Consider the following 12,708-nt stretch of genomic DNA (forward strand, 5'->3'; position numbering starts at 1 on the left):
TACAAATCAATTGTTATATAACTTATTTCTAATTTTTTCTTTATTTTTCTTTAAATCTTATTGTCTTTAAATCAAGTGGTAATTAAGTCATTCTATATCTAATAAGTTATAAAAAAATAAAAATAAAAAAGGTTTAAAATATATTTTACAAATAAAAGAAAATGCTCTAATTGACATATTAAATAAAAAAAAATATATAATATAAATATTAAAATAAATTTATTTAAATATAAAAAAATTGCCTAACTTAAACTTTTCCTCTTTATTAAGCCTCAAAATTTATTGAGCAGCCTTTAGTCCAGACCACATGCTAGACCAGTCCGTGCCCACTCAGGATTTTTGTTCCTTCCATATCACAACCTTAGCTTTCGCACTCGAATCTTTTCTTCTTTTTCACGTTTCCTTGTTTTCTGTAATCTTTTTATTTTGCAGTGCCTCTCAATCTTTAAATAACGCTTTTCACTTCTTTTTGCCAATTTGGATGTTAATACTAATAAAACTGTGCGTAAAACCAGGTTCAGGCCACCCAGTAACACTTTTTAAGTCCACTTGCACCCAAATTCACGGTTAATTTCTGTTAACTGAAAATTAAGCCGGATAATATTCCTTAATCAAAGATGAATAATCTCATATGGGAATGGTTTGCTACAAAGTTTTTTACAAACAAACAGTAAAAATTCTTTACAAACTAACGGGTTGGTCCATAATTATTAAAATGAGTACCATTCTTTCATTTAATTTTGTCTTAATTATTTTACGAGTCGCATAGTTTATAAGAAAATTATTGTAATCTAGCACCACAACCTTGTACACACGTACATGTAAAAGGTAATTATGACATTACCATACTTTCTTTTTTTTTATATAGAATGACATTACCATACTTAAGATATCACCAATGGTTCATGAGAATAATGCCATCATCGACTTATATGAAACGTGATGAAATTGATGAAGCAATTGGTTCTCACTTCTCAATCAGCAACCGCCCACGTCATGTCGTTCTCAAAGATCCAGTGGCACACTTCAATTTGTCCAGGGCTGGACCCCAGTGCCACGAAAGCCCCGTGCTCTGGGCCCCAAGTTGATGTGTCAATATGACAGATGGCGACACCATGGTTGATCTTGGCCTTGCTCTCCACATCAAGAATATCAGCCTCATACACCCTAACTTTCGGCACAGAGTGACAATAATACAGTAGGTAAGGGTACAGACTCTGGTGGCATGACACCGATTTTGTCACTCTTCCGCCGTTGATCCCTTTGACCGTCCCGATCATCACCTTTTGCTTTGACCCGCTCACGTTTTCTGTGGTCCTCACGACCACATTGTGGCCCAGGACAGAGACGGCGAAGTCGATCATGCCCTCCACCGAGCCCACGCACCGCTTGTTCTCACCCTGGCTCGGAGCCCTCTCGCACTCAGCCAGCGCGTTTAGGAGCACGCGCTCCATTGCAGAACTCTCTCGCGCGTGGAAAATTTCCTTGAGCTCCGACAGTCGCATGCTCGAGAATGGTAGTTTCGACAAAATCCACGGTGGCAAAAACGACCTTCTGGGCATTCTGTCCCTAATGTCGGGCATCACCATAACATTCCCTTCCTTCAAAGTAGCCTCCCGGAAAAACTTGCCGGGTTCTACCCATCTATTTACAGAACTGCCACTCTTAGGCAAAGACCCTTCTGATACGGCGGTGATATTGCTGTACTCAGAAAATGTGACACCCTTATTGGTATATTCTTTGAATGTACGATCCATGCTATAAGATCGGAACCCTACCGTGGTCTGACCCAATGATCCTTTGCCGTACTCTTTGAACGTGTCGTTTCCATGGTTGAACGATTTTCCATAGCTTGCAAAACTCACTTTCCCAGAGTTGGAATTCTTAGCGTAAGATTGGAAAGAATCGGCACCCACGTTTGCTCCATTTCTGTAGTTTGAGAAGCTATCGATCCCCGCGTTCCCTACACCGCCATAGCTCTTGAAATTGTTACGTGGGTTATTGCCCGACTGACCGTATGCTTTAAACGAGTCGTTTGCTCCATTACCTGTTAAATCAACCATTATGTTAAATTGCCGTTCATCTAAAAAGATTTTTCTTTTCTTTTTTCTCTTTTTTTTTTTTTTTTTTTTTGGGATAAGCAAGTATGCCGGGCTTCGTTCCGATTAAGGCCTCGTTTGTTTTACAGAATAGCTATTTCATTAAGAAAATGAATAGTCATTTCTAAGAATAGAAGGTGGCGGAATAGAATGACTATTCTTAATCTTTAGTTTGGTAAGAACTTATATATTTTAATTGGAATTCAATCAAAATTACTAAAAAAACTCTACATTTGTTTTTAAAAAAAAAATTAAAAAGAAAATCAAATTATTAAAAAAAAAAAAAAAAACGCATGGGTGGCCGCAACCACCCCCGAAGTGGTCTTCGGGGGTGGCCGCGCCGAGGGTGGTCGCACCACCCCCGAAACGCCTCGGGGGTCCACCTCGAGTTGTGCCGGAGGAGGTGGTGCAACCACCCCCGGCTCCATATATGGAGTGGCCGGCCAGCTAGTGAAGGATTTGGTTTTTTTTTTTTTTTTAAATAAAATATAAAATAAATGGCTTTTTTTAAAAAAAAAATATTGTCTTTACCCCAAGAAATAGGTATTCCTCTTCGTAAAGGAATAAATATTCCAATGGGAATAACTATTCCAAGGAATAGACTCCTACCAGACAAAAGAATAACTATTTCATAGGAATATCTATTCCATTCCATAGATCTATTCAGCGAACCAAACGAGACCTAAATCTTTGAAACACCGTGCAAATTCATGGGTCGAATAAAGTTTGAGCTTTCGCCCACGTGCATAGCTCTAAAAGGTTATTTGCACTCAAACAAATTATTTGGAAAGTTAGAATCAGGATCGGATTTATTCGGGGGCCAGGGGCTTGGCCCTCCAAGTCCTAGAATTTTTCCAAAAAAAGAAAAAAATTTAAAATTTTACTCATAATTTTTATTTTTTTTAAGTTTTGGCCTCTTTAATTTTTAATTTTTAATTTATTTTTATTTTTTTCAATTTGGCCCTTCCCAATTGTCAATGCTGACTCCGCCACTTATTAGAACTAATTAAAATTCTCTCTAAACATAAATTTAAGGCCACTCAAAAATATGTTATCCTTTACAAGATTTTGACTTTAGATGAGATTTTAGTTTAAGTTTTGGTGTTTTTCTTTATCTTTATACGTACTCCTCTAGTTGGATTCTTTGGTTGGGTTGTTAATTTTTTATTTGTCTTTTGCTTTAGCTTGTTAAAGTTTTTTTGTAATTATATATAATAAAAATTACTCATTGATAATAATAATAATTAAAAAGAAAAAAGAAGAGAGATTGAATTTAGACCGTACCTAATACTAATACTTAATGCGGCGGCGAGTGATCGACTTACCACTATAACTGAACTTAGTATTTCATCTTAAAAGATCGATAGTTAATGAAAAATGAAAAACTTAATCTTTTAATTAATGTTATAAAATGACGTACCTGACTCGCCGTAGCCAGTGAATCCCGAACCAATAGTGTTAGAATTGTCACCGTAGCTGTTGAACTCGCTAGGGCCACCGTTTCCGTTCTTGCCGTAGTTTAAGAATGCTTGGGAACCCGAGTTGGTTTCGTCGCTATAGCTTGAGAAAGAGAGTTTGTGGTTGTTAGCGTCAGAGTCATAGGAGGTGAACCGGAGGTTGGGGACGTTGACGAGCTTGTCGTAGTTCATGAACTCCCCGGACCCGCCAGTGGCACCGGCGCCGTAGCTGGTGAAGTTGGAGTCAGCAACGTTTGCTTCGTTCGCGTAGTTCGTGAACCCTTCGCTGTGGCCAGTTGCGGCTCCGCTGTACTTCTTGAACGAGTCGCTCGGGTTGTTCAAGCCTTCCGAGTAGTTCTTGAACGAGTCAACCCCGCCTTGCCGGGACGAGCCGTAGTTGGCGAAGCGGTTGTTGGAGTAGACGGCGAAGTTGGCGTCTCTGCCGTCGTCGTGCTTGTTCAGGTATGGGGTGGAGTCTTCGAAGGAACAGAACAGGTTGGCTAAAGAACAGAAGGAGTAGAGGTGTGAAGAGAGGGAGTTTTGGGTGGCGAGTTTGGTGAAAACGGCGGCGTTGGCCGCGTTGAGTGGGGACGCTTTGGAGAGAAGGAAAAGTGGTTTGGGGAGGTTGTTGGAGATTTGCTTGTTCCAGTAGCGGATCAGGGCGGCTCTGGGCGTGAATGGGTTGAGTTGGAGTACCGAAGAGCTTGTACTGGTCCTGGCATGAGAAACCTGCATATATTTATGAATTATATACAAAGATATGTATAATTATAATTATATAAAGCTAATATATATATATATATATATATATATATATATAACAAGAACAGAGAAATGTACTTACATTGAAAGATGAGATCAGTAATACGAACAAGAACAGGAAGAGGAAACTCATCCTATTCATTTGTCTTTGTCTTTGTCTTTGTCTTTCTACACAGAGAGAGAGAGAGAGAGAGAGAGAGAGTTGGCCTATTCAGAGCATAAATATATATAAGAGCTGCCCTGTCTTTTTCGAATCTTGTTTTCTTTTGCTTTGGCCAATTCTTTTGCCTGAGAAAGTGAGCCGGACCTTTTTACTTTTTTTTTTTTTTTTTTTTTTTTTTTCCAAATGCCAGTTTAGTGTGTTTGCATTATATATATATATATATATATATATATACAAAAAAAGAAAAAAAAAAAAAAAAGAAAAAGAAAAAAGAAAAAAAAAAGAAAAAAAAAGAAAAGAAAGGAACACCTGAACGTTCCGTAGTGTTCCATGGGTGCATTGATTTTTTCTTAGAAAGGAACTGAGTGTGAGTTGTTTATTTCAAAAATAGGTTGGGGAAGGTGTACGTTGGTTTGCTCATGATAAATATGATATGAAGAAGAAAAAGCCTATTTTGTAGTAGCGGATTATCTCTCTTTCCTTTTTCTTTTTTCATTTTACATAATGACAGGTCACGGTCAAGGTCTTGTCTGTTTGAACCTTTCCTTGGTTGTTATGATCTTGTTTGAGTGACATGGAAGCTCAAATAAATTTGTTGGTAGAGTTCAATTTAAATTTTATTTTTGAATCAGCAATTTTATATATATATACACAAAAATAGAGTGACAAAGGTGATTATAAATCAATTGATTATCTTTGGCGCCCGATAGATACGGTATTAGATTGAGTCAAAAAGCACATAAAATTAAAGGCGAGAATATCTTGATCATAGCGGGAAAGACTCTTACACATATCTTTGAGATCCTGCATTGATGTCATTATAATTATTCTATATATATAAATATAAAATATGATTGACAGAAATACAAAAAAAATAATGATTCAATGCCACCCAAATATACAACTTTTTACCACCTTGCTTATGTGGCAAGGTGGTCCCCCACTACTTTTTGATTTTTTTTATTTTTAAAAAATAAATTAAGGTGGGGGACCACCTTGCCACATAGACAAGGTGGTGAAAAGTTGTATATTTAGGTAGTAATGAATCACTACTCTACAAAAAATATTTGTGAAAACTTCATTTACACTACTTCCTAAAATACAAGCAGTTTTGTATTCATAATCTTAAAGTATAAAAAATTATAATATCAATCTCTCACGTTTCAACATCTTTTAATTTTACAATCTTTTAGTTAAAATACCCATGTTTAAAAAAAAAAAAAACAAAGTGAAAGTTCCACAGCCACGACCATAACCACGACCAAGCTAAGGTGAGTTCATGGCCTTTTTTCTTTTCTTTTCTTTTTTAACATTTTGCTAAAAATAGAAAAAAAATAATAATGTAAGAGAGGTTTTCTTAAAATATTTTTGAAGTGTTAAAATCGTATAAAATAAGAAATGAAAAAGCATAAATGAGTTCGGATCCGTTCTAGTTTGCGATTTAAAAAAGTATGATTTAAAAATAATAACTTTAAAATATGTAATTCAAAAAAATGATTTTTAAAAACACGGTTAAACATTTCGTAAAATCGCAATTTGATATTTAAAATCGTAAATTAATTTTTAAAATTTTATATTTTTAAAAAAATGTTTATTTGCTTGTGATTTAAAAATGTAAAAAATTACAATTTTCAAATGATTTAATTTTTACTATTTAATTTAAAATTTTACTTTTTGTTTACGAAATCTTCTAATTTCAAATCATTCGTGGAAAGCAGTTGTCAGAGTGCTGAACACGTTTCAATGAGACCCGAAAACCAAGAGGCTAAGCCGGTTTTTATTGTCCAAAATAATAAGTAATTCACCGTTTTTTGTTTTTTGTTTTTTTATTTTATATTTTGGATAATTTCGAGAGCTTCCATTTATAATATATAGTCCCAACCCAGAAATGCATACCTTTTTGTTTGACTTATGACTTTAGTGACTCCCTAGACTAGCATACGACAAAAAGGGAAAAAAAATATATTTAGTCATTAGTTTTTTTTTAGCAATTTTAATTTAATTCCTGAATTTTCATACCAATCACCTAAATGCAGTTAACAATAAAATAAAAGACAAGTGTACCAAAAGAATGACACAACCCTATTAAAATAAACTCTAGTTAACATCGTTTGGGACGGAGTACCAAAAAGGCACGATTAAGATGTACGAACTTCGAAAGGTCTTTTAACTATTTTCGAATCGGGTTAGGATCGTGTATGATTATTGTTAGAATTTAAAAAAAATTCGAGAAGATGATTGTGAAAGACTACTTATGAGATCCACTTGATTAAATAAAAATTAAGTTGCTTAACTATTTATTCGGTCAAGTAGGTTTCATAAGTAATCTCTCACAATAACCTATTCAAATTCTCTCAAATTCGAACTAATAATTTGAAAAAATCTTAATCCGAACTTGATCCCGCTAAACCCCCTTCCGCAACAAAGAAAACACTGACGAAGGTAGGAAGGAAGCCGCCTACAGCAAGCACCAGCACACTAGGTACAGTAAGAAAGCAGGAAAAGCCCAAAACATGCATGCAAATAGAAAAAAGGCAGAAATTTGATGTAAGGCCCAAGAGTTACATTTGATGTAAGGCCCAAGAAATGTGATGTAAGGCCTATGCTACTTGACAATGTGGGTTGATAGACAATCCAAAAAATAGTCTGGTTATTTGACAGGTGATAGATCCTACGATGCAGCTGGTTTCTCCAACTACAACGCTATTTCCAACTCAATAATTAGAGCATTTTCATTGGGGAAATTAAAGGTTATTTAACAAAAACTTAGTCAAAAACTACTTGAATTCAATTAGTCATTTTAGCCTAGCATTTCCGGTGGAACAGGAAAAGGACTCATAATAATACCTAAATTTTACTATTATGACTTATTTTTAATCCAGCATAGTAGTTATTTTATCACTTTTTTTTTTTTATATATATATATATATATACTGTAAATATTAAATAGATATTTTGTCTATTTATTATTCACACTACATTTTTTTAAAAAAAAAAAAAAAAAAATCTCTCTTCCTTTCATACTCTTTTCCACACAAAATAATATTTAAATAAAATATAAAATTCATTGGAGTATTTATAAAAAAATGAGTAGTTAAAAAGTGAAATTTTTTACTTTTTCAATAGTTATTTTGGCTACTACTACTGCTAGAAATGATCTAAGCCAACTGCTATATTACTCAATAAATTTTAATGGTAATATTCAAAATTCAATAGTAATTTTACTATTATATTTTAATAGTATGTGCTTCTTACATGTTTTTTTTTAATAATATTAATAAAAAAAATATTTATCACATGCTTTAGAAACACGTGTCACTTTAGACAACGTAAAAATTCCACTTAAAAGTCTCTATTTTTTTTAATTTTTTTTTATAGAAAAAAATGTATAAATTATATGATGAGATAATAAATTTAAAATTATTTAGTTGGAATTAATAATTAGGATAAATAACCAAAAAATCTAGTCCGTCAAAGACACAAAGACACAGAATGTAGGAGGGTCCTTTGAGGTCCTCCAAAATGCGTATATCTTCCTCTTCCACTACAACCTCTCTTCTCTCACACCCATCATCTCTTCCTCCATTATCAACCTCAAAAACCCCCCATAGTGACTCCAGCATCCTCATTAACCGCCGCCACCTCCTCACTGCACTCACCTTATCCATCTCCACTGCCCCTTTGATAGCTTCTCCTCAGACCAATTATGTCATCCCAGTACTCGTGCCGGTCGCAGGTGCGCGCGGCCTCTTCCAGATGCCCCCTTTTCGGCTCGTCAATAGGTAACTTAACAAACCCAGAAACTGTTTGATGTTATGTCTAGCTCATCATTATATAACTGCTGAGAAAATTGGCGAAAAAAAAAGGAAAGAATATGTAATGGGCTTTGTGGCTTGTGGTATGCACGTTGTTGTACTGAAGTAGAGTTGGGTAAACGCCTTAGCTTGATTGGGTTCCATACGATGTTAATATCAGCAAACTGAGCAATAGTGCTACTGTTATTGTTTCTTATTTTTGTGGGTAAAATTGCTGTTGGTGTGGGAAGGTATTTTCTGGTGAGGGCTGGGGAGTCTGAATATGAGAGCTTGGGAATCATCAATACGAACCCAGTTGCAAAGACTTCGGTGGATAGCGGGTTGTCGGAGAAAGGGAAGAAGCAGACTGTGAGGGCTGCGTTTGAACTGAAGGCAAAGGGGGCTTGTGCAAAAGGATGTTGGATTTGGCCTTCTATTACTCAGAGAGCTTACCAGGCGGCAGAGATCATTGCATCAGTTAATGGGGTCAGTCGAAGGTGTGTGAATTTTTGTTTTTAATACAATGAATTGTTCAGAGAATAACAGAATGAGAATTTTCTTAACAGAAAATGTGATTTGGAGTCGAATGGGATGCTGGGTGTGAAACTATAAACTTTGATGGTCCATTGGGTTGCTTAGAGTACGTTGGAAGACAAACTAATTATATTTTCTGGTGTCCAATAAAACTAAACTTCTGACCCCCAATGATCTTTAGTGTTTGTTTGGCCTTGCGATTTTGCATGTCAAAATGCTGGAAAGTATATTTGTTTGGGAGATTGTTTTTAAAAACGTAGAAAATTTTACGTTTTCAAATTGCAGAGCAGACAAGGAGTGTATTTTTGAAAACGTGTAATATTAAAAGCTAAATTGTCATTTTCAAATTGCACGTTTTAAAACTGTAAATCCAGATAGACCGTATTTGTCAATGATTTAACTATTTCATGGTTATCAAAGAAAAGAGTAGTTCAACTTCTTCTTTGTAAGTATCTTATTGTGGATTCAAATTTATGATTTTGAAGACCATTCTAGGATGATGATTGCATTGCAAGAAAGTTTATTTCATTCCATTGTAATCTATTCTGCCAAAAAGTCAGCTTGCTTATCTATCTACTTGGTTTCAGCTATATAGTGCCAGAGTACAGCTTTCTAGATGCTCGTGGATTGGGAGCTTATGAAGGCAAAAACTTGGAATCCGTTTCCAAAGTAGGATTTCTGCCTATCCTCTTTCATGGGATTAGTAGGGATCTGCTTCATTATCTTCTTATAACGGATTATCTTTTCCTCCCTATCATTTAGCGTAAAAAGCTTATCCATATGTCAGTATCCTTAAAGATGCAAACTATGCTGGCTTGGAAATGCTTCAGGTATATGCATCAGATGGTATTTCTACGAGCATAAAACCTCCTCCTACTGATGATGGAACCCCGAACGAGAGTGTTGCGGACGTGTTTGTTCGTGTCACACAACTCATGTCAATTCTTGAGACCCAGTATTCTGGTGACACTGTAATTATTGTCTCGCCAGACTCTGACAACTTGACAATCCTACAAGCTGGTTTGGTTGGACTTGACCTGCGAAGGTAACTGGATGGTCCTATCTCTTATTGGGGAATGCTAGAGCTTCTTCTAGTATCCTTCTGGAATCCTTCTATACTAATATGACACCATGTATTTTTTTAATAAAAACAAGATAGAGAAGTCGAGCTGTAATTTTTCTTTATTAAAAAAAGGGTGTCATATCAACTTAAAAAAACACTAGAACGAGCTCTAGTATTTCTCATCTCTTCTTATGGATATTGTCAAACTCTATGAAAGTAACAAATATTGAGTAAACCATGATGATTTCTTTTTCTTTTTCAATTTCAGGCATTCTGATCTTTCTTTTGCTCCTGGCGAGGTCCGCTTTGTTGACCCCAGTAGCATTCCTGCTTACAAGCAACCTGCATCTGCTGTATATAAATGTTTTAATCCACCAAATTGTAACTAACTATTTTTTTCCCCTTTGTTGTAATAATTAATGTACTCAGACAGAAGCAATTGATATGGCAGATTGCCTTCCTCTTCTGTATCGAGTGTATATATCATCGTCCCATCACATAGAGACCATCCTCTTGCATTCGTACATCAAGAAATCCATAGTATAAATACTTGGTCTCTAGAAATTTCTATTCACTTCATTGTTGCTGCTTGCGTTCTCAATCATTCCTATCCTATGATCTCTGTTAGGTGCTGCTAAGTTTAGATGTTCTTTCTAGCTTCTCAAACTTTGCAAGTTTTATGAAGGGTTTATCTAATTCATTTTTGCTTATTATATATATATATATATATATATATATATATATATATATATCTTGGGTCAAACCATTTGTGGACAGTTTTACTCGTTCTATTGTGGCAGCTTGTTCTCACAATCACTCCTCCAAGCTTCGTCAGGTAATCCAAATTTGGATGTTGTAAATTGCACCAGCAGAGCTGGAGTAAGCGGATTGGTGTTCAGCAGTGGTTTCTTGAACTTCAGAAGCCTATCAAAGGGTTCATCTCATTCATAGCGGCTTCTTATATTCTTAGAATGCACTTGGCAATGTGATTAAACAGATCTAAAATGTGATTTTAAACCGAATCACAGAAAATATATAATTTGAAAGTAAGTTACGAAAATCATTATTAACCGAAATTATTTATTTCTTGAACATAATTAGTCAGTTTGCCAAAATTTTAAAAAATTACAATTTAAAAATGTAAAAAAAAAAATATTGCATTTTCAAATCGGGGGTAAGGGGATGCATTTTTAAAAACGTACGATTTTAAAAGGTAAATTGTGATTTTAAAAGTCAAACTGTAATTTTACCAAATATTTAACTGTATTTTTAAAATTTACATTTTTTAAATCAAATGTTTTGAAATCGAAAACTTAAACCGATCTTATTGTACTTGTAAATGGCCTCCTATCATGGTAATGATGTGAAAGTTGATGCTGGAAAAAAAAGCATGGTACATGTATATTTGTGAAGTGAAGTGAACTTGTCATAGATGTATCCCCCCAAGTGACTTCTCAACTGAAGTGAATTGTACCTTCCTCAGCTTTAGGGGTTAGCTAGATTCATTATTACTCTAATCAAGGGTTTTCTTAGAAACCTCCTAATTAGGATGCCCTCCTACGTATAATGACATTGAGGCCATGGTTTGGGCAGCTTAAAACTCCGAGTAAGGATACTTTTACACTTATATATTATATTTATTTTATATTGATTTATGTGATGTATTTTAAGTGATTTTTTTTTTTAAAAGAAAAAAAATAGCTAACATAAAAGGTCACTTAAAACACGTTAAATCAACTGATATGAAATAAGTGTGAATAATAACATTACTTTAAAACTGCATTTACTGCAACCTAAGAGCACTAGCAGCAAATACCCTATAGGTGGTTACCTTCCCTAAATATAGGAAAAAAAAATTTTAAAAAAATACCACATACATCAGACTCCTTAGTGATTTCCTAAACTCTTAGGTAGTTGAGTGCTACCTGCCCAATACATCCAATGTATTGGGTGGCTATAGTGCTACCCAATATATTATTGAATTTTAAAAAAATGTACTCTCTCCTCTCACATCTACCCAGACACACAACTCTCATTTTTTTTCTTCGTTCACAAGAAGATATTCTCTTCCCCCTTCTCCTTTGGTTCTCGCAGAGAGAGAGAGAGAGAGAGAGAGAGAGAGAGAAATTGCATGAGGTGGAGTGGACGGGGGAGGAGTCGCCGGAGGAGGCAAGGCGGAGAGCTTAGAGTGATTGAGAGTCAGAGCAATGGGAAAGAGAAGAAGAGATTGGGGTTGGGAGCTGTGTGATCAAGGAGAACCCCCATCTCTCCGGCATGAGAAATGACTTAAAATAAAAATAATCTTATATATCCAGTGTGTCGTGAATCTCTTTTATTGACTCCTTTAAATATGTTGTGGATTGATTCTGGTTTAACAATCCATGTGTCAACACAAATGCAGAGTTTTCTTAAAAATGAATAATACGCGTTTATAACTGGAGATTGTTGGGATCTATAGATTAATTTTAAAATTCAGTTCTATTTTGAAACTCAATAATGTTTTAGAAATTTAATTTCTATTTATATCCCAACTTTGAAATAAAAATTGTTTAGTCCTGTATATTAATGTTAACGTAAAGTGGAGTCTTGTGAATGAAAAATGCTCTTGTTATAGCATAGGAGATTGAAATATATCTCGATAAAGAAAATAAAAGGTAGGTAAATGATAATTTATTGACTTTAGTATTTGCGTGGACTGCATAAGGGAAATCATACTAACAAGACCACTAAAGGTGTCAAAGAGAGTTTTTTGAGATTCTTGAGATCATGCATACTGATAGGTGTTGACCTTTTCATACTCATTGCCTAAATGGTTAGAGATATTTTTATCTCTTTT

At 34.9% G+C, this 12,708-nt stretch overlaps 2 protein-coding genes across 2 annotated transcripts; one reads left to right on the forward strand and one right to left on the reverse strand.

Moving 5' to 3' along the window:
* Window positions 1-683: 683 nt before the first annotated feature.
* On the reverse strand, window positions 684-4,486 carry LOC133875634 (polygalacturonase 1 beta-like protein 3). The gene is made up of 3 exons (XM_062313831.1): window positions 4,401-4,486; window positions 3,520-4,285; window positions 684-2,047 (listed from the first exon to the last, which is right to left on the reverse strand). Exons 1-3 carry the CDS (start codon window positions 4,458-4,460, stop codon window positions 975-977), a joined length of 1,899 nt encoding a protein of 632 aa, XP_062169815.1. The 5' UTR covers window positions 4,461-4,486; the 3' UTR covers window positions 684-974.
* Window positions 4,487-7,953: 3,467 nt separating this feature from the next.
* LOC133875416 (uncharacterized) lies at window positions 7,954-10,338 on the forward strand. The gene is made up of 5 exons (XM_062313547.1): window positions 7,954-8,263; window positions 8,527-8,772; window positions 9,397-9,478; window positions 9,640-9,854; window positions 10,141-10,338. Exons 1-5 carry the CDS (start codon window positions 8,004-8,006, stop codon window positions 10,259-10,261), a joined length of 924 nt encoding a protein of 307 aa, XP_062169531.1. The 5' UTR covers window positions 7,954-8,003; the 3' UTR covers window positions 10,262-10,338.
* Window positions 10,339-12,708: the final 2,370 nt, after the last annotated feature.

The sequence above is a fragment of the Alnus glutinosa genome, chromosome 8 (genome assembly GCF_958979055.1).
Source record: "Alnus glutinosa chromosome 8, dhAlnGlut1.1, whole genome shotgun sequence".
NCBI classification, from domain to species: domain Eukaryota; kingdom Viridiplantae; phylum Streptophyta; class Magnoliopsida; order Fagales; family Betulaceae; genus Alnus; species Alnus glutinosa.